The following is a 22,029-nucleotide window of genomic DNA, read 5'->3' on the forward strand; positions in this document are numbered from 1 at the left end:
ACAGAAAGAGGCAGAAGGTCAGTTTTAATTGCACTGCAGCACTGACAGCGGAGGGGCACCGACAGCAACCAGCACAAGCCCTTGACTGTGCTCACACTCATGTGCAACAGGGGATCAAAACTGTAACTAAGCACTATATTAGAGTTCTGTTTGGACCAGCTGTGCACTTTCAAGGTGGTACTTCACCAGTTCAGGCCATGGAGTGGTTTTGTTGAGCTCAAATTAGACTCTTTTGGGGTGAAAACATCATGCCTTTCCAAACAAGCACTGTGAATATACACACAAGCTTAACCATGCTATCCTCACGTGCATTGCCCAGAGAAACTGCTTGCGTTTTACGCTCTGGAAACCAACACAAAACCCCGCTGTCAACTACAGCGTGCTGAAGCCCTGGGGTGCACGGCTAAGCCTGCTGAGGATAAAGGGAGGGAGGCTTAAGGCAGGCACCCAGCTTGGATGGCAGCAGCCAGCCGACAAGAAACACTACATTTCACCTCTGTCCTTGACCCAGCCTGTCCATAAATACGTGGATCACGTAGCTTTACACCGTGAATGTTGTGCTAGGCAAGGGTGCACACTTCAGTCAGAGTATCACTGTTTTCACAGTGATAGTATTCCGAAAGCACGCACCCAGCCGGCTCCTTCCAAAGCCAGCACGTGGTTTTCAGGAGCCCTCAAAGAGAGCTAGGGATGATGCCATCTTCAACAGCAGTCCATTTACTTGTGGGCGGAGGAAAGCTGCAGATGAATTTAGAGGCAAGAAAATAATTCCTTCACTGTGACAGTGCCAGGGCTCTGGGGACACCACCTGTCCCGACTGTCCCTGGCCGGCCCCCCCAGGGCTCCCCCACAGCCCAGGACCCCACGTCAGCCCCCGGGGCCGTCAGCCCCTGCCCCAGCGATGCCGCAGCAGGGCCGGTCTCCGGCTCCCCACAGCCCTGCCCGGCCCAGCCGTGGGCCCCAGCAAGCCAGGCCCACCCACAGGCCCACAGCCTAGCCCGGCCTCAGCCCGTCCCCAGGGAGGTGCCCAATGCCTGGGCTGGGGCTGTCCTGGTGCCCCCGTCTGCCTGCTCCTGGCTGGGGGTGGGACGGGCCCTGGCTGCCAGGCCCTGCCTGGCCACCCCCATGGGGAGCCCCAGCCCCTGCAGCTCCCCAACAGCCTGCACCCGTGAAAAGCAATTTTTCACAGGAGACTTCTCTGTTTCATCACTGTTGTTGAGCCAAATCATCTTCCTTTTACTTATCTAGCAAAAGTTGTGGTATTCACCCCTCCACAGTATTCCGGGCATGTCTCACGCTACCACAGGAGGATCAGCCTGGCTAAAAACAAGTCCATTTTGCCACACTCAGTGACTTCTGCTAAAAAGAAATATTAAATCCACATTTGAAAAAGAAATTTCCTCAACCCAGCAGCCCTGGGCCTCCCCGCCTTTTTCTACTCCACCAGAAAAGTAATGCTTTCTCATTCTTTTTTGCAATAGATGTGGATACAAAAGGAAAAAAATTAGCAGTAGCCAGCTCTTTGTCTTGTATGTTACACATGGAAAGCAGGCTTTCTTCTCAAGAAGCATCTGAAGGACAGCCAAGATTTTACAAACATGTAGAGTATCTGCACAACATTTTTGAACCCCTACTCTGCAGCCCGTCCACATCACACAGCAGGCATGTGGAGATGGCAAGGGACCGCGTGGAGATGGCAAGGACCACCCCAATTCTCCAGGCAGACCATCGCTACCAACCAAATGCTGCAGAGGCCACCTTAGCCTGCCCACCCCTTCCAGAGGGACAGGGACTTGCTGCCTCCCCCGCTGTCTCACCTCCTCCATGGGAATCACTTGAGCGTATCCACCACCGGCTGCTCCACCTGCACAGCAAAGCATATGGTCACATCAGACTCGCACCAGTTTTGGAAAGAAACCACCACCCTTAAACACACAAAGTGAAACATACAGTGTTGATGACATATTTCTCAGCATTTTTATTTCTATTAGGGGATCAATGATGCACCCGAATAAACAGGATTTCCTTAAACCTTGCTGGCTTTTTTCAGCAGGCTGTAAAAGAAGAATTCTTGGTTTGAAATGAAAGCCTACACATGATGGCTGGCCCAGAGTTTGGCTACATAAAGGCCACCCTCTGCTCCTGCCCTGGTTTAGGACATGGTCATGCACACGCAGCTGTTGGGTGGAAAGATGTAGCAGTCACGAGCAAGCACTGCTTCCAAACGAAACCTTCACACCCTTGCCTGAGCACTCCTTCCCTGCTGCCTTTCACGGTACAGGCAAGGGAGTTCGCTGTAGCCTACACACAAGTTGAGTGGAGGGGTTAAAGCACTCACATGCACCAGTCTTGGCTGAGAAGCACCAAGCACCAGGAGCCTTCCAGCTGAAATCAAACTTGTTAACTTAAACTTCAGCAAAGCAAAGTAGAGCAGATGGGAGAGTGCTTGCCCAGTTAGGCACCAATCTCAGCTGAGAAATGGCAAAAAAAAGATTGCATTACTTCCTATCAGCAATGAAGACAGGCTTGAACTCTGGCTGGCTCTTACCTGGCCCTCAGGCTCTTAAAGGGTTTCTAGGCAAAAAGGCAGCAGCCCAGGATTAGGGGCAACAACTCAGAAGAACAGAAAGAAGAGGTTCAGACCCAGCCAAACGTATGATGCAGACACAGCTGAACCACACACATAACTCCCAATTTCCTTAAGCTTGGATATTTCCAATCAATACAAGTGGATTTAGGACACCTCCTCAAAGAAGACTTAAACAGTAACATTTAGAGATGTCTTTAGAGAGTCTCCAAACAGAGCAGTAGCTGGAAGGGTGTGTACTTGCACAAAACTCCTCCTGGCTAACACATCCCCATGCCTTTCATTATGTTTGGGCTTTATCTGCGTTATCAATACACATTAAGTACACAAACATAGATACAAAACTTGTATGGGAAGATGTGTGCAAGAAACCTTTATCCATTAGTTATATACTTATCAAAAAATCCAATATGCTACCATTCAGACAATCCACTGAGTGAAGTAACTAAGGAATTTAAAAAGCAAAATAAAAAAAAAAGAGGAAAAAAAAAGAAGACAAAAAAGTGGTATTTCCTTTTAATCTGAAAGAGGTCATACAGTCTGCAAATATTATGTACCTTTAACTCCAAAAGTAGGTCCTTGGGAAGGTTGTCTCAGACAAGCAAAGGAATTAATGTTAAGGTGTGCAGTAAGCGCCTGAACGAGACCAATTGTGACTGTGCTTTTCCCCTCTCCTAGGGGTGTAGGGGTTATTCTAGCAAAACAAGAAAAAAAGATTAATCAAATTCTTTGCTGATGTCAGCCTGGCTAAGGATATCAGAACTTACACCTTTTGATTTCAATGAAGAATATTTGTACAGCAAATTTCAATAAGATTACTTTATCTTCACAAAAATACTGCCACAATGTCAGCCCCTAGCTCAAGCTGGAATGCTAATATACATGTGTCTTCTATTTAAGCAATTTACTATGATAGCAGAAAAAGAGAAGATTATTTTGGCAAAAGTTCTAAAAAATATATTGAATTTAGTCATTTTTATTACAGCACAAAAGTCTCACCAGTTTCATTAACAAACCATCCATCAAGATACTCTGAGCATGTATCAATACATTTCTGTAGTAATGCATGAGATGTTTTATTCCCACTGCTCAAACTTTGAATGCAATAATAGAATTATCTTAAATTAAATAACCAAGAGTTTTGTTTGTAGAGCTCACCTATCCCTCTCCAGCTTCTATGGCATCATAACCCGCAACAATGACAGACCAACTGCTTTTTAAATAAAACAGGACACAAAAGTCACTATATTCAACTGAACATGATTTCTTTTACACAGGTTTCATGATATTTTTGCAGATTTAAGGGTAATGAGGGACAATTACAATCACAGTCCAACCTCCCATACAAAAGCTCAAAAACCTCATGCTACAAATCCCACATCTAGACCATGATTGAACCAGGACAGAATTTTAGAAAGACATCCAATCTCAAATCAGAGACTCAAACCTCCACTCAAAGACTCTATTCTTGTCCCTTTAATGACAATGACAGCTGATTTTGCAAGTAGGAAACTTCATCAGCCTTCTGTGAATGAGACACCTCAGTTTAAGTGATGTTCTCCCTACTTTGAAGGTCAGCACATTTGTTTATGATCCATCTTAAAAGTGGAGGGGTGTTGGGGTTTTTCTCCTTTTTCTTTTTTTTCCTTCCTTAAAGTATGAACACATCTCACATCTCCGAAATGCATTCAAATGATTCATTTGAGACATAACATTTCTCCTTCTGACTGGCAAAAGAAGAAAGCCCCAGTCTTTTTTCCACTCACACCACTCTCACACAAGTCATACTTTTTGGCACAGTGTAAACATTCATATCTTTGCTGCCTTCATTACCTGCAGAGAAGTACCTTAGTGAAGTTGATGTTAAGAACTAATGTTCAAAATACAAGCATGCACACACAACCTAGTCCAAGAGGAACCCTTATCCTATAACCTCTTCAAAACTGGAGCTAAAACATCTAGCTCTAATTAGAAACACTTCCTTTCCCAACTAGTAATTTTTCCAAGATATTGCTATGCTCAGATCGCAATTCAAATGGCAAAAAACCTTAGTAAAATTGTCAAAGGTAAGGAGACATCCGTGTTGTCTCCTTGCCTTTAAGATTCAACTTAGTTCAGTCAGTTCACAGATTGACAAAAGCCCTTCTTTGTCCCACAAAACGTAAACATGCAAAAAACATTAACTTGTCACAATTCTCTCTTTTACATCATTGTTGGATCCTGGACTTTTTGTTAAAAAAAGAAGCCTTTGTTAGATATGTCTGGAAAAATTTGGGCAATAGGAGGCAAGCCAAATTAGCATCTTTTATACTGTTCTAGTAAAGAATTTTCCTATTCGGAAAAGTAATGTTTTAACTCAAGGTCCTGTGAAATCAATGGGGTTTAGTACATCTATAAGAGATTCCCTGAACTCAGACTCTTCAGAAATAGTATTTTGTCTACTGATAGCTTTGAACTACTCTCATATGACCATATAGTACATGGGTTACTTAATTTGAGCATTTGTTTTTAGCCATTTTTTTCCTACATTTATAACATCATATTTGCCAACCATCAGACTCTAAAGCATCATCAGTAGCTTACTATCCAGACTGTTTCGTTATCCCACCTTCCTAGAACTGCACTACCTTGACTTGAAAGGGAATTCACAGATGTTTAGCAAAATATCTATGTAGACCCAACAAAAGGTAAGAGATTTAGAGCATATCCTGAAAAGAATCCATTTTATCTACTCTCAAGAGCGGTTTTGGTCCCTGTCATCTTTATATCCATACTGTGCCTTCTTATTTCCTTCTGATCTACTGCAGGAGCACAGGATGCTACTTCACTTCTTTTACTTTCATGTTTGCAGCTCCTAGAAGAATGGGTACTTTTTAATCTCTACATTGTCACAACAGGGAGCCCTCCTGGTTTTACTGTTGCCACAATGACAGCTTCCTTTTTCCCCACCACTACTTCTGCCATCTCCATTTTGTCCCAGGATCTTTACTTTTGTACAAAGATGCTTCTTTCAGAGCACCACAGCCAGGTTAACTCACTTTCACTACCAGTTTTACCCTCCTGACTACTGTTGCAACACTGGTTGCCCAAAACCCATTCAAATAATTATTAGCATACTGCCCCTTGTTCTCTTACTGTCTCATTCACTTTTGTCTATTGCCCTAATCTCATTTACTTGATCCTCTTATTCGGGTGCATTAAAGCCAGATTTAAAGAATATATGAGTAATCTCGAGGCACTACTGCATTCATTCAAAGACTTAACAAGATAACAACTCTTTAAGCTGTTAGTTATTTAAAAAACAACAACAACAAACCAACAAAAAAAACCATCAAAAAGCAAACTATTCTGCTATGAAAAAGACACCTATAACTGTTTACTGGAAGTTACCAGTAAAGGACTTCCCACAAACCCCCAAAAGTCAGTGCACACAACAGCTGCACTGCTAACAGAACAACTTCTATTTGCAGTTCTTGCTGTTGGAGGTTACCTCTATTTTTGAACATCGGACACACGAAATTCTCACATTCAAGAGAATTCAGAGACACCATCACTAGGTTATTTACTCAAGTGCAGCTCAAAACATGGCAGAAGGCTGACCTGGCATGCACAGCAGCACCGGGACTCTTTACACCTCTTATGAAACAAGCAAAATCAAAGATGCAGCCTACTATTCAGTAAAGGAAAGGAAACTGGAACTGACAAATGCATAATCAGAAGGCATGTTGGTAGTTGTATGAAAAATAGTATCTACTTGTCGCAAAAGATACACACAATCAAGCGCCACATTACTAAAATGCTCTGGTAACACGGCTCGCCTATTCTAAAATGACTATGTAAAATGAGCCAGAAAGCACTGGGAATTTTCTATGAGAAAGACCTCTTTCCAGAGAACAAAAAGAGAAACACACCATTGCTCATTGATCAAACTGGGAAGAACAGATCTTGCCTCTGCTGAATTTCCAGTTGATACTCTGCACCAGCCACATCCCTAATGTGGCACTCTGGGAGAACCAGCCTCCACCGAAGTGGGGGTAAAAATGAACTAGAGCAAGCTTATTTTCACCAGTGTACTCATGCAAGCATGCAATGGTTTGCAGCGGTAAACAGACATGTCTTTGCAAACAAGTGCAGACACTTTTCATCAAATCTGCTTGGCTTTAACAGCCTACACTTTCGGTGTGTTCCTCAGATGGGTTTGTTCATTTTAATCTCTTCTCTCCCTTCTGAGAAGCCCTGTGATCCTTAGTTTTCCTGAAACAATGAAGGCTCAAAATGCCTAAAGGCAGCTGTGATGGAGGAAGAAAACCAGCAACTGGACTTCCATAACCAGTCTACAGCACTTGGGTGACACTCTCCCAAGAAACCTCGTCTACTGCAGCAGGTAGGAATAGGCACAAAACCCTGAGAAGTCAAAACCAGAAACCTGACTTTCCAGTCTCTTTCCACCTAACAGAATTAACAAAATGTGAGGACTCAGCAAATCACACTATTGAGTGAAGCCAGATTGGTCTGGACAATTCACTTTCCTATTCTCAACTTCTCATCTTACATGAGACACCATGGTAGGACACCTTTGATTCTCAGAGGCTCAGTAGCAGCCTCGAGACTACAGGATAAACCTTAAGAGCTAAACAGTTATTTAATAGTTTCAATAGTTACCAGAACTTCAGTTAAAAAAAAAAAAAAAAAAGCCTGAAATTAGAAATTTCTATTCCAATTATTTCCTTAGAAAGTTTATTTTAAATATCTTCCCTTTTGTATCTGGCCTACTTAGATCAGTTTTTATAAATGAAATAATCCACTTAAGCTGTTTTGTGGACATTGAGATGTTTTTGCTGGCTACACTACTGAGCCTACATGCTTGCAACTTAGGTCACTCGCTCGCATGAGTATAAAATTACAACTGCCAATGGCTAACTTTAGCTCAATTGTGCAATGCTCTGTTTTGACCTTATGCAAATCTAGAGAAAAAACCTCCTTTAAAATACAGTAAATTTTAATGAACTTCAAGAGACTTTTACACCCATCTGCATTATTCTTCAAGTTTCTTTAATATGTTTTCAATCTAAACACAGAAACCCCACAATCATTTTCCTCCTTAAACTTCTTTCTTTGCCACCTACCAAGCAGTCACCAGCTCCTTGGCAAAGTAAGTTTTCCATAACATTGGAAAGCCTTCTCTCTTTATGTATATCAAAACAAAGATAAGAATATGCAGACTTTTTGTTTGTTTGTTATACATCACATTAGCTTACAGTGGAGCTGTTTCTGTGGGAAAGCTACATGAGGTCTCCCAAAGAGAAAATAAACAAACAGTGAGATGATACACTGCACCAGCTGTAACCTCCTCACTGCTACCCCAGCCGTTTTGACTCCAGCAAGAACTTTACTGGATATGTGACAATTCTCCTCTTTCAAATTTCCTATCTTCAACTCATCAGTATCAGCAGTTTCAAAGATTTTAATGAGTTCACCATTCCTGTGATCTGCATGGAAACCTGCAAAGCCTAGCTATGGAGGGCATGGGCAATCAAGTTCCAATAAATGACAGCCTGACCTACATACATCTCCCATCCAAGATTACAACCGCCAGAAATGTATTTCTGAGCACAGAAGTGTTGCAACTCCTTTCACTTCATCGAGGTGAGATTATGACAACATTGCAGTGGCATCCTCAAAATGGGACTGGAGCTTCCAGGTACGAAAGCACAGTGATCACTGCGAAGCTAAAATGACTGAACAAAGCCAGGAACAGACTGAGGAATCCACAACTACAAACTCGCAAAAGCCGATGAAGACCCATCCAAGGCAATCCCAATCAGGAGCTGTGCAATGACATGACAAACACATGACAAACTGTCTCAGCCATGACTTTGCTTTGGACTGTCAGATGTTTCAGTGCATCAACACAGTGATATTTTCCCCTCTTACTCTTCCCTGTATTTTTCCTCCTTTTTTTATTTTTTTATGTCTACCGCTTTTCTTATCTTTTAAGCACCTTGCGGCCCAAGAAATACAGTGAACAGAAATACAATCGAACACATACCCGTTAGAAGTAAAATGCAATTCCAAATCTGAAAATTCTGTCCCTAAGATATTTACCATCATACAACTTATACAACCATTGAGTTAGTATTTATTTTCTTCCATTTTTATCTCACCAAAAAGGCAGTTCATCACAAACCAATCTATTAATGTTAGGTGAAAAGTACTGATTTGAAATTTTCCAGAATTCAAAATCTAACACACATCTTACTAATAGCAGCATTATATTTCATAATTTTTCTACATTCTATTATTCCTCAGCTTGCATTTTTTAAATGAACAAGTTTCCAGAATTGTCTGGTAAAAGCCACAGCACTGGAGCATTTAAAAACAAAATGCTGGAACACACAGAGTCCAACAAATTTTAGCTGTAGCTTCATACTGTGTTTACAAATATGCTATCTACATGCTTGAAAGCATGATTAAGTTACCCTGGGCACTAAACTTAGCTACTAGGTCATGCACAAGCTTCATTCATTTGCATGCTCTCAGCTTGCAGTGAATGGGAGGCAGTTTGAGTTAACATATTCTGCAACGTAATTTTATTTTTAGCACACTAAAAGCCTGTATACAGGCAGGTGATGGCCAAGACCTAATTACTCCAGGATAACAGGTGACTCTGACCCCAAGGTGTCTTAACACAAGCCCTAAAACAAGTCACACACACAAAAAAAAAAGTGAGAATGAAAAAAAGTGAAAAGAATGCTCTCCACACAGAAGAAAATGGAAGTTATGAAAAAATTAAGTCTTCATCCTATTTTGGGGTGACATGATCTATTAACCAAACTGCAATTTTTCAGCATACAAAGTATGTATTGGAGAGGCGTTTAGGTGTATTTGTGTGCATTCAGCAAGTGCAAAAAAAGGCTTTCCAGTTAGTAGCAACTTTTAAAAAAGTCATAAATACAGCTATCCTTAGAGATAAAAAGGTATGTTTGGTTGCATTTTGCTATTCAGAACAACAAGTCTGGGCTCTAGCACACTAGGAATAAACTAGAAGAGCATTTGCAGCAAATATTTATAATTCCTAGACATCGTGAAACATTTAACCCCAATTGTGGAATTACAGGCACAAATGTCACTGGCTGTATCATGGATGGAGGTTGGAGATTTTGCAGCTTGTTGAATACACACACACACACACTTTTCACTCCCTTCACATATGAAAAGTTCACATCATACATAATAAATATTTCCATCAGACCAAATACGCTAAAGTATAAGCATGTATCTTAAATGTTTCCTCTGAAGCACTGAAAACTTATTCTGAAAACCTATACTGCATCATTCTAAAAGAATTTCTAAATATCTTTGGTTACTGTGAACAAACATAATAATTCAAATGGCAGGTTTTGGGTTGACCTTGCCTTGGCAGGTAGAGGATGAAGAAAGCAACAGAGGATATTATTTGACTCCCCAATTTCCACACTTGAGTGATACTCAGTTTTCATTGTACTGAACATTTCCCCACCAGATGCAGTTTCCCACTTTTCTTAAAATCATTGTCTGCTACAGTCATTTCAGCAAATGAGAACAGCTGAGAACACATAAACACAAGTGGTTTTTATATATATATATATATGTACAACATTTCAAAGTCAAACTTTGAACTCTCTCAGAGGAGAATGTTCCTGCTATTGCAGCCACCTTGCCCAGGCACTCCTCATGCAGCAGATGTGGTTTTGTACTCACTCCATGAGATGCAATGACTTCAGAGAAACTACAAATAGTGACATATTGCATAATGAAGTTGTGTAGGTACCAAATCCAGCCATTTGTGAAACACAGTTCAGTTTTTATACATGTTATATAAACTTAAGGAGATACAATTTTCTGTTTGTTGCCAGCTTTTCATCTTGCTAGTCAAAACTTCCCCATTTCCTCCACATGTATATACACTTCTGTCTGTGCCAACAAAACAGCATTCGGACAATCGCCTGAGAGACTTTCCTTGAAGAAGACCAGGAGACATAGCACTGTGAAGAAACTTAAGCACTGGTGCATACAATCTGACACAACTAAAATGCACCTGAATGGGGCTTTGCACCATTCTGTCTTCCACCTCCAGACATTTCCAAATAACCCCTACTGCTGTGAGACTCTGCTGCTAGAGAAGCCTGGCACAGCCTGCAGCATGGTGCCCAACGGATGCAGTTGACAACATGAGCCTGAAACAGCAGCAACTTTCTTCAAACTCAGCCAAATGCTGAACCTGCATTTCTTTCTCCAAAGCACCAAAATACAAAATAAAACTCTACCGAAGGAAACCAAGCTCAACCAGCTCTTATTTCCTCCTCTTAAACAACTGCTCCAATGTCCTCCAGAAACATCTTTACACATTGCAGTTCTATCATGTAGCTTTGAAGACAGCTTCATAACTTGCCTGCCTCAGCTTTGTAACATCAAGTCTCTCAGTCTACAACGGCTCAAGTCTCTCAGTCTACAACGGCTCAAGTCTCTCAGTCTACAACGGCTCAAGTCTCTCAGTCTACAACGGCTCAAGTCTCTCAGTCTACAACGGCTCAAGTCTCTCAGTCTACAACGGCTCAAGTCTCTCAGTCTACAACGGCTCAAGTCTCTCAGTCTACAACGGCTCAAGTCTCTCAGTCTACAACGGCTCAAGTCTCTCAGTCTACAACGGCTCAAGTCTCTCAGTCTACAACGGCTCAAGTCTCTCAGTCTACAACGGCTCAAGTCTCTCAGTCTACAACGGCTCAAGTCTCTCAGTCTACAACGGCTCAAGTCTCTCAGTCTACAACGGCTCAAGTCTCTCAGTCTACAACGGCTCAAGTCTCTCAGTCTACAACGGCTCAAGTCTCTCAGTCTACAACGGCTCAAGTCTCTCAGTCTACAACGGCTCAAGTCTCTCAGTCTACAACGGCTCAAGTCTCTCAGTCTACAACGGCTCAAGTCTCTCAGTCTACAACGGCTCCATCTCAGATAGTGCTAGAAATCCAGGTTGTCCCCACAGGAAGGTAGTAAAGCAAACACTTTGTGAAACGCTACCCCAGCTGAGGTAGATCAATGCAGTTGAGAACATCCTTCTCTTTCTGGATCAGCCTAAAGCTGTATTTTAAATCTGATTAGTTTTACTTACCAGGAAGCAACTATATAGATTAATTCAGAATATAAAGAATACATTGCAATTTAAATATTAATGAAAAACTTCACGTTTGTTCGCAATTAGAAGTTTCCACTTCACAAACCAGGTGAATGAAAAAATGTTGTGTCACTGAATGCAGAAAAAACCCATAGCTCTTCAGAAGAGAAGCGCATAATTCCTGCTGAGCACAGCATTTGCTATAATCGTGGGAACAGTTAGCAGTATAAGCCTGCCTGGAGACATGTCTACATTTCAGAGAAAAAACACGGCTTTTTTAACTTTGTAAGCTGTTCTTCAATAAAAAAAGTATTTGTTGTTAATATCAACAGATTAGCATGTAGCTTTTGTTAAAGTTTGTTTATAAACAACAGCCACAATACACACAGACTTATATATTCAAGTTAAACATTTAAAATTCTGATAAAACAGTAAGAAAAACTTCATATACCAATAGATAACATCTAAGAAGCTTAGAACAAAATACCTTTTATAAAATATACTTTACTTCAGTAATAACAGTTTGGAAGAAAAGTTGTGTTACTTCAAAAAATTTCAAAAACTGCTTGCTTTCAGAAGAGAGCAACACGCAGCCAAAAACATTCAGGGTTCCTATTTGTGCTGTGTATTAAAAAGATGTAAGCTACATGTTTATATTAGTATGAGTGGAAAGAGTGGACATTAGTGACATTACTGTGCATTCTTACCCAGCAACTAGAACATATTTTCCATCTGGTTGATCCTTTAACCTTTCCAGCAGGGACAAACGTACTTTGGCTTTGGTTTGGCCATAGATCTCAATTTCATCTGTAAGCAATCCTATCTCCTTGGCAAGTACATCAACAGCTTTTGGACTCTGTGCTCGGGAAATCTCAATATCACTAGAAAAGAAAACAAATAGGAGCCAGGAGATTTCTCTCAGCTTAGGTGGTCAACAACAGAGCATAAAACAACAGCAAATACTCCAACAATGGGGTTATTGTAATCAGTTTTTCAATCCTCTCTCACATTTACTAACCAAACCTAAATATTAGCTAATACCTAATATAACATTGAAAATCACATGCAGTGTTTGTTAATTGTTACAATTTCACAGAGTTCTGTCGTTTAATCAGATTCCAAATATTACGTAATGCTTTCATATCAAGCTAGAGACGTGTTTGCTGGATGCTCAAGCATGTACCAGTGGAATGGATGTTTCTGGTTTTGTTTTTCTTCTCCTCCCTCCCAGTATATTTCAGCACATACACTTTACTAAAAAGCGCATACATTCCTTGGCCAACAGTCACATAAACACATTAGCTAAACCTGACACTTGTGCATGTAGGGCCTTTCATCAGAGGGTACCGCCAAGCAAGCTAAGCCTCGCTACTCCCCCACGAGGGCACCAAAGGAAACAAGGCACTTGAAGATCAACTCATGCACTTCTAAAATACAGCTAAATTGAAAATGGCCACATAGCAGGACTTCAATGCACAGGGCTCAGGCCAGAAGTCCAGTGAGCTTATAAACTATTTCCAGCAAGGACTGGGAGTGGCAGCTGAGGCAAGAGAACAAGCACGGAGCAGGCACACATGGTAGACTGCCTGAGGGGAGGTGGCTGTAGGCTGGCGGACACTATTGTATCTGCAATTCCTGACCTAGACCACCTGGGGTCTTTGGATTTAATACTCCATGGATTTTTTCACTTGTCAGCTTGACCTAGTTGCCCCTTACATCCGCATAAGCGTTTAGCAGCTGTAAGCTCCTGCAGCAGTGAAGTCCAGGGCCCAGCACACAAGATGTGAGGAGTTGTCTCCTTTGGCTTTGAATTGCTCATATCACCACAAAAGCAAGTTAAAAAATTACCAAGAGATTAATTACTTTCAGCCTAACCAGGCTAAATTCCTTCCTGCAGTTTCAGCTGATTACAATATTTTTAAGATAGAATCTGGCAATGGCATCAAAGCTAATGTCCTGAACTTGCAAACAGTCTGCAAGACCTCAAATATCCACAGATGAACACAGAATTACTGCCAGATCTCAACTCTACGTGTGGACTTCGGCTGTTCTGCATCCACCAGCAAATGATCAGTTTGTGCCAACTTAATTGCTTGCAATTCTTTGAGGATATCCTGCAGTGGGACCATTACTCAATTCTAATTCTCAAGTACCCCACTTTTGCACCCTGCAGCAGCTAAGTGAAACCCAGAAATCATCCATCTGAACAATGACATAATCCAGTACTGCAGGACAAGAAGCTACTCAATCACAGCACTCAATGGTTCGGTTGCAGACCATTTCATTGCATATACTAACCTGAAATCCGTTTTCTTTCAAAGACATACTAAGCGCATCCTCCTGCATAAAAGGATATACCTTTGGCTTTCTTACGCATTACTTCAAACAGAACTAGCCATAAAAACGTATCCAGAACACAAGATGGAGTGGCTTACAAACATCACATGACCAAGAATATTTGAAGTTTTCATTCAGAACTCTCTATGTAAAAACAACTTGAGTCCCAGAAAAATACTGGTAAGTTGATGACAGTGTGGTCCCTTAAAGATTTAAGCAAGGAAAATTTGTAGGATGACTATTCTCCTATTAAAGCAATTGATGTATTTGGCAAGGGGAGAAGGATGTAGACGAATATGACAGAAAGTTAATCTCCCCCTTTTTTTTTTTCTCCCTCTAGATATATCAGCCTCTTTACTAAAAGACAGAAGCTGTTATTTCAAATCTCAGGCCAGACTATCAAGAGTCCCTGCAGCAATCTCAGCCCTTCCTTTTTCCCCCACCTCTTGGGCCACAAACACCTCCCCCTCAGAGTTCTGGAAGAAACAATGAGAACAATGAGGCTTTCCCCACCCTGCAGGTACTTGTCATGGTTTAACCCCAGCCAGCAACTAAGCACCATGCAGCTGCTCACTCACTCCCCACCACCCCCCCCCCCCGCCCCAGTGGGATGGGGGAGAAAATCAGGAAAAGAAGTAAAACTCGTGGGTTGAGATAAGAACGGTTTCATAGAATAGAAAAGAAGAAACTAATAATGATAACACTAATAAAACGGCAATAGTAATAACAAAAGGATTGGAATATACAACCGACGCACAACGCAATTGCTCACCACCTGCCAATTGATGCCCCGTTAGTCCCGAGCGGCGATCCCCCGCCCCCACTCCCCCCAGTTTATACACTAGATGGGACGTCCCATGGCATGGAATACCCCGTCGGCCAGTTTGGGTCAGCTGCCCTGGCTCTGTCCTGTGCCAACTTCTTGTGCCCCTCCAGCTTTCTCGCTGGCTGGGCATGAGAAGCTGAAAAATCCTTGACTTTATTCTAAACACTACTTAGCAACAACTGAAAACATCAGTGTGTTATCAACATTCTTCTCATACCGAACTCAAAAACACAGCACTGTACCAGCTACCAGGAAGACAATTAACTCCATCCCAGCTGAAACCAGGACAGTACTACTACTGGCAAAAAGTGAAAGAAGCAAAACTAACCAAGCTATACACTTATAAATACATTAAAAGGTAAAGAATTTATAGATAAATAAAATTACAAATATTTTTAGTAGTCAAGTAAAATTGACAGTGGATGCTAACAGTTCTCCATTGGTAAACTCCACTGCTGTCATCACTTTCTCATCTGAAATTCCCTCAAGAACCTTCAAAGCAACTGGACTTAACAACTTAGAAACCCTTTAATGACAGATTGCACGCTGATACACGCAATAAAGTGATAAAAGGCATAATTTCACAATGAACTGACATTTATACCTTAACTACTACTGGGGCTGAACACCACATATGAAATGTTTATGTCTAGTCTATTATTTCTGGTAAAAGTAATTTCTAAAACACAGAAAATTAAAGATTTGATTATAACTAGCATTTAGAAGTCTACATTTGTAGCTAGCTCTTTAGCTTGACAATATATTCTCTATATTGGAAACACCAGAATTATTCAGTAACTTACGTTATTTGATATTGCTGGAAATGTGCAACAGTGGTCCTTCTGCATGAATGAGAATTGTTAAGCAAGAAGTCCACCACTGACAATGGTAAGTCACAATTTACAAAATACAGGAAAATTTAAAAGATAGGGGAAGGCTCTACATCTACTCAGCCCCTGTGCTGGAATGTTTTTTTTACTGCACATTTGTAAGAAAATCTTCCATGCCATTTCCAGTATCTTTGGAAATACTTCAATTAACACCCAGATCTCTCAGAAATCAAAAAGCAGATGTTCCTAGTTTTAGTGCTTAAGCAGCTTTGCCTCATTTTCAATGAAAACTCCATCTGTTTCCACACAACATGGTGTATTACTGTAAGATTACATTTTACTGCAGGATACATTCCATCTGATGACTTATTTTACATTTAAAAGAAAAAAAGACATAAAGCTATTAGAGTTATCAAATAAAGAGTTATCAAATAAATGGAAGTCCCATTACTGGTTATATTATATGCCATTATATATTAATTATGTAAATATTTATATACTAGACACACAATGTCATAGAGAGGGTTGGGAATACTTTTTTTGAGAGTTTTTTCATCATCACACTCATGACATCCCATGCTTTAATCTACCTTTTAACTGTATTATTTAAGGATAGATTTTTCAGGCTTTAACTTTAGAAATGTTACATGCTAGCCCAGGAAAAACTCAAGCATTTCTTCCCCTTAGTGCCCCTGGGTACAATAGAAAACTCATCTTTTGACATCTCTGTTTTAAATTATAATTGGGTCCATTCCCATTAAACTGTTTTAAAAGATGGTGAAAACTGAATCAAAATGCTTAGAAAAGAAAACATTTTGTTACAGCTTTCCAAAAACACAGCAGTGGGATTCAGAATTACAGAATCCCAGAAGGGCTGAGGTTGCAAGGGACCTCTGGAGTTCATCTGGTCCAACCCCCCGTGCTCAGGCAGAGCCACCTAGGGCTGCTTGCCCAGGACCACGTCCAGGTGGCTTTTGAATATCTCCAAGGACGGAGACTCCGCAACCTCCCTGGGCAACCTGTACCAGTGCTTGGTCATCTTCACAGTGAAAAAGTGTTTCCTGATGTTCAGAGGGAACCTCCCATGTTTCAGTTTGTGCCCATTGCCTCTGGCCCTGTCAGTGGGCACCACCGAAAAGAGCCTGGCTCCGTCCTCTTTGTACCCTTGTATTTATACACATTTTATTTATACACATTGATAAGATCCTCCTCAGCCTTCTCTTCTGCAGGCTGAGCAGTCCCAGCTCTCTCAGCCTTTCTTCTTATGTGAGGTCCCTTCAGCATCTGCGTGGCCAAGAAGCAGGCATACAAATGAGCACAAAAAAATTTCAATGCTTTCTTACATGGCAGAACCTCACTTCAAGTCCTTGGTTCCTCTCTCCGTCACCCAACACAACCAACACACAGCAAAGCACTTTAGCACAGCTGCTCTAAATGTCAGAGATGTCAGCAACTGTGCCCAGACATGGGCCTTGGGAGGTGAATGACAGGAACTCATTTAAAAGATTCTGGCTATGAGAATAAATATGCTTCCTGCTTTTCCCATCTACACAGGAATTTAAAAGTCTAATGCAGAAGAAAATACTTCTACTGAGGGAAGAAAATAAATACAAGATCAAATGCCACTGAAACCACTGGGCCTTAACTACATCCATAAACACCTTCCTACATTAGGGTTTAGCAATTATGAACTTCTTGTATTTTGTATTTCTGTTGACATTACACAAGGCTTCACCTCCCTCCCTCAATGAAACCTTCCAGCTTTAGGTCTTCATTAAATAAAGCTTGGCTACAATGCACATCATAAAAGTAAAAATTGATAGGAAACAGAAGGACATGGTCACAATAAGGCATACAACAAAACAGCACGACATGTAGTCCGCATAAGCAGATTAAAAATTAATGAGGCACAGACCATTTTCAGGCTCATTGTCACATTTAACACTTGCCCACTCTCTTTTTTTTTTTTTTTTAATTTAAAAAAGCACTTATTACCTGGGCACTGGGGAGAGGGGCTGCAGTTTCAAGCAGCGGAGGTCCCACTTCCTGTACTGCTGGGACTGGATCCATCGCTCCATGTTTTTTACCATGTTCTGTTTTTAAACAAGAAAACAGCACACACCAGCTGCATTATAAATGCTGAACACGAATTTCAAACGATCTCAAGAGTATGTTGAAATAACTTCTACGGCAAAGGCTAATAAAAAAACAAACTCAAAGATCTTTCAATTTCATGGATTTAGGATGAAAGAAAAACCACTGCACTATTACTGTCCTATTGTTTGTCCACATTTCAAAAAGAAACAAGACCATTAACATGTAAGTGGCAGAGAAAAGTCTCTAATTAGGCACTTGGAGATTTCATTCTGGTAAGATGGAGAATTACTATTCTTCTCTCACACCTTAAAAATAATGGAAGATACTAGTTGTTCACTGACTGACTCATGCTGCTTCCACATAAAACAAGAAACTTTTGGACCCTCTATCCATCATGCCACAAAAATGTGCACAGATGTAATTATATGTTCACTGTCTTACCAGAGTAAGTAACATTAGTCTACTGATACAAGTGCTTCTGCCAAGCTTTACTGTAATCATCAGAATTATGACATGTTTGATTTTTAATTTACCTTTCTCTAACTAAATGTAACAGGCATGACTCACCCTAACAAACTGATTAAAAGTTGCTATTAAAATAGAAGGCAGGTAAGATGTTCAAAAGAGCAAAACAAAAACTGAAGTCTAAGTTATAGAAACAATTTCTACAACTTACAGAAGGAGCAACAAATCTGCAATGTTCGAAGTTGCGCTAACCTGCATTCGCATTGCTATTGCAAGAGAACCAACAGCGTTTTCAGCAGCATGGTTGTTTTGCTGACTGTAGTTGTGTCTCTCTGTAAAATAGAAGTATTGCACTAATAAATCACAAAGCCTTTGTGAGTGGGATCATGTGTATTTGGAAGCTATGTCCAAACAAAAAATTTATGAATGTTGAATTGAAATTTAACGTCACTGACAAAATTATAGGTGACTTCTTTAATACTTCAAATGAAATCACTCAGAAGGATGGATACAGTGTGAAAATCAGAGAGCAACTGTATGCTCTGAAGCATGTTACGCAAACACACATATGCATATGATGAAACATACACATACTTGAAAAAGAAAATAAGGAAACACAGAGATTAATTCCAGGATCCAAATAATTGCTTTTGGACAAAAAAAACCCAAAACCCCCAAAACCCAACAGACAGCTGTAGCTGCGAGGATTTGGAAAGCTATATGTATTTTTAAACAGAACACCTAAATCAGCATGGTAAAGACTGTCGTCTTTTCCACACACCCATTATAGCAAAAGAGAACAATGAAATGATCACAAAATACTGTAAAGGATTATTATCCAATGGGAGTTATAACTTGGAATCAGATATGCAAAATTTTTTGAGTGGCAAAAGCTATCTTCATCAATGTGACATTAAAAGTAGATATTCTGAAGAGTTTACACAATTCAGAGTGACTCCAACTTTAGAGACACTTATAATTGTTTCTAGTGGCAATGTATCATATAATAGTCATATATTAGCTACCCTAACTAAACATATTATTTTGTCATTTTCCCGTAATCCTTCTTTTGGCTTGTTGTTCTGTTGTTGCTTATTGACTTTTATCTAGACACAATTTCTCCAAAATTCACATCCTAGTCTCTGTGGGCATATCAAGGCTCTAGTCGCATTCCGAAGGGCGTAGACATAATTGTAATAAAAAATAACAACTGTACACTGACAGCTTTAACCTTCCCCCCGCAAGGGGAACCAAAGTGCAAACCCTGACCTGGTCAAGCTCTCACTCTACTCATCCCATCCATACCGATCGTAAAACGCTCATGTTGCCTTGCACAACTACCCCTCCCAACAAGGGTCCCGGTGGTGGCAGGGCACAGAAACCTCCAGCTGGAGCCAGGGGGCAGGCAGAGGAGCCTGCACAGCACCCCACCACCCTGCGCCCAGCTCCAGCCCACTCTCTCTCACGCCCATCACCAAGGGAGCAAGAGACCCTTTCTGCAGACGCCCTCAGCCTCATTCAGTATGTTTTCTAATCCTTTCTCAAAACCTTCTTGCCAGCAGGCATCAGTGACAAAGCTAACTAAGCAGAAGGTGACAGTCCTGTCATTAAACTCTAATTAAGAAAGTGTCTGAAAAGTCCTTCTACTTGCACTAACACTTGCCATTTAAAACTAAACTAAACTAAAATATCTGGAGATGCTCAGTTTTAGACTCAGACAGAGGAGTTTTACTGGAACAGTCTATCAGAGTCACAAGTTGACGGTTGCTGCTTTGAGACAAGGCTGGGAGAGTTGCCAAAGGGACAAATGAAATAGGAAGAATGAAGTTTAAAATCCCCTTTCAGACAGCTGTGCTTTACAGAAACATTTTGACTTTTTATGTTATTTGGCTTAATATGACTTCTTTATCAGGGCAGAGCTAGCATATGTGTAAATACGTATCAGAATTGGACATTTCCCATCAATAAACTACTACTCTGAGGCTGCCTATGCTACACACTCACCCCACAAATGACTAACCAGGCTTTTACAGGGGTGAAGGTGAAGCTAGACGTGAAAGTCATGCATACATGAGCCAGCAAGACAATCACAGGATTGCAACAGCTCTCTTAGGATAAATTTTCCAGATGGGAGCCGGAATAGCACTCTCTGCTTTGGATTATGGCCAGAAGATCAGCTGAACTGCAGACATTGTGCTCCCTCCTCTGACTCACTCTAAAGAAGGCCTATCCGCCCATCTATTTGTACCCTATTGTGCAGATGGGCGAGAGCTGCTGGCACGCACTACCTGTCTGCTCAGGCAGCTTAGAATAGAGAAGAGGTGGGGAAATGGTTGAATTTCCCACTAACGTACTTAAACCATATGGGCTTCAGCTTTCAAGTGACCCCAAAGGAGCTGGACATCAAATCCCAAGTAATTTTGGCATCCTCAGGTTTTGTTCAGAAACTCAATTTTCATTTCTATACATTTACATATAAAGTATTTTCCTGCAGGACACTACCAGCACTCACTTGATTCCAAAATCATTAGTGCAGCAGAACAAGATGTTGTACTGCTAGGAACTGTCAAACATTTTAAAATTGTGATAATTTAAAAATCTTTGACCAGATTAAAAAATACTTGAAAAAGAATTTTGACATTTTGGAGCAAGCGCTTTTAGCTCTACTCTCCAGGCTTACATCATTACAGCTGCCCAATTCAGCTATGTCCTTGCAAATTTTGAGCACTTTAAATGCGCTAACAAACTGGCGAGTTTCACTCACTAACATGCGAGTGCGTTAGACTGCATGTATACCTATGTAAGATAGAAATCTAGCCATCATCTAGCAAGAATAAATGTAATTTCATGGCCATTGCTGCTTTCAGGCTTCATTTAGCTCCTGTGACCCCACAGATCCTAAGTTGGACATTTCTAAAGCAAGGAAAAACCCAGAACAATTTTCAAGCACCTCAGCCAGATTCCACCACATATTGAAAGTGAAGAATCAGTTGTAAGACTCAGTTGTGGAGCAGTCATGACCTTGGAGAAACAATAGGCTTGTAATAAATATCTTGCAATTAAACTGAGTGCGTTCTTCCTGTCAAACAGACAGCCGTGTTTCATGTACCTCTCTAGTAAGTCTTGAGGCCAGCATTTTTTAAAGCTGCTAAAATGCATTTCTGCTATTCTTTCGGAGTTCCTCCAAGATTCTGAAAATCTCAAAAGCATAACCATAAAGACAGATGGACATTTGGTAGATAAGTTCTATTTAAATTATCTGGCTAAAAATCTCATGCTGCTTTTCCAAAGAAATGCTGTACAGCCCACTTCAACAACTTGAAAAATGCAAAGAAATCTATATGCTTATGCCCAATCTTACGTTTCCTGCTGTAAGAATGAATGTTGCTGTGGTATGTGAACACCACTGCAATGTTTTAATGCAGTTTTCCTAACAGGGAAGGGAAACACTAATATTATCTATAGTTCTATAGACCAACTAAGGCACAAAGATACTTAAGTCTCCAGACACAGCATGCAATTATACTGTATAACTTTTAGGTCTCTGAAGACCCAGACTCCCTCTGCAATCGAAGGAGAGAACTAGGTACCTGAAAGTGAGACCTGCACCAGGCCGCACACAGAGCTGGGAGAGTTCAGTCATTAGCGGTCCCCGCTCAGACTGCGAGGATTTGCTTACCCTCATCCTGCCTTCATAGACCTGCACCTCTACCCCGACACCTAAGAGGTTTCTACTTAG

At 40.9% G+C, this 22,029-nt stretch overlaps 1 protein-coding gene across 2 annotated transcripts in view; it reads right to left on the reverse strand.

Moving 5' to 3' along the window:
* Nucleotides 1-22,029, reverse strand: part of MTHFD1L (methylenetetrahydrofolate dehydrogenase (NADP+ dependent) 1 like) — a 161,712-nt gene that overhangs the window by 121,419 nt on the left and 18,264 nt on the right. Inside the window, exons 9-13 of one of the 2 annotated variants that reach the window (XM_052784728.1) lie at nucleotides 18,543-18,622; nucleotides 17,724-17,821; nucleotides 12,443-12,616; nucleotides 3,145-3,281; nucleotides 1,818-1,864 (exon numbers count right to left, since the gene is read on the reverse strand). In XM_052784728.1, coding sequence (XP_052640688.1) covers nucleotides 1,818-1,864; nucleotides 3,145-3,281; nucleotides 12,443-12,616; nucleotides 17,724-17,821; nucleotides 18,543-18,622 — 536 coding nt within the window. Of the gene's footprint in view, nucleotides 1-1,817; nucleotides 1,865-3,144; nucleotides 3,282-12,442; nucleotides 12,617-16,287; nucleotides 17,013-17,723; nucleotides 17,822-18,542; nucleotides 18,623-22,029 lie in introns of those variants that run through there. The other variant, XM_052784729.1, reaches the window with a different exon arrangement.

This window comes from Harpia harpyja, chromosome 4 (assembly GCF_026419915.1).
Source record: "Harpia harpyja isolate bHarHar1 chromosome 4, bHarHar1 primary haplotype, whole genome shotgun sequence".
Classification (NCBI taxonomy): Eukaryota; Metazoa; Chordata; class Aves; order Accipitriformes; family Accipitridae; genus Harpia; species Harpia harpyja.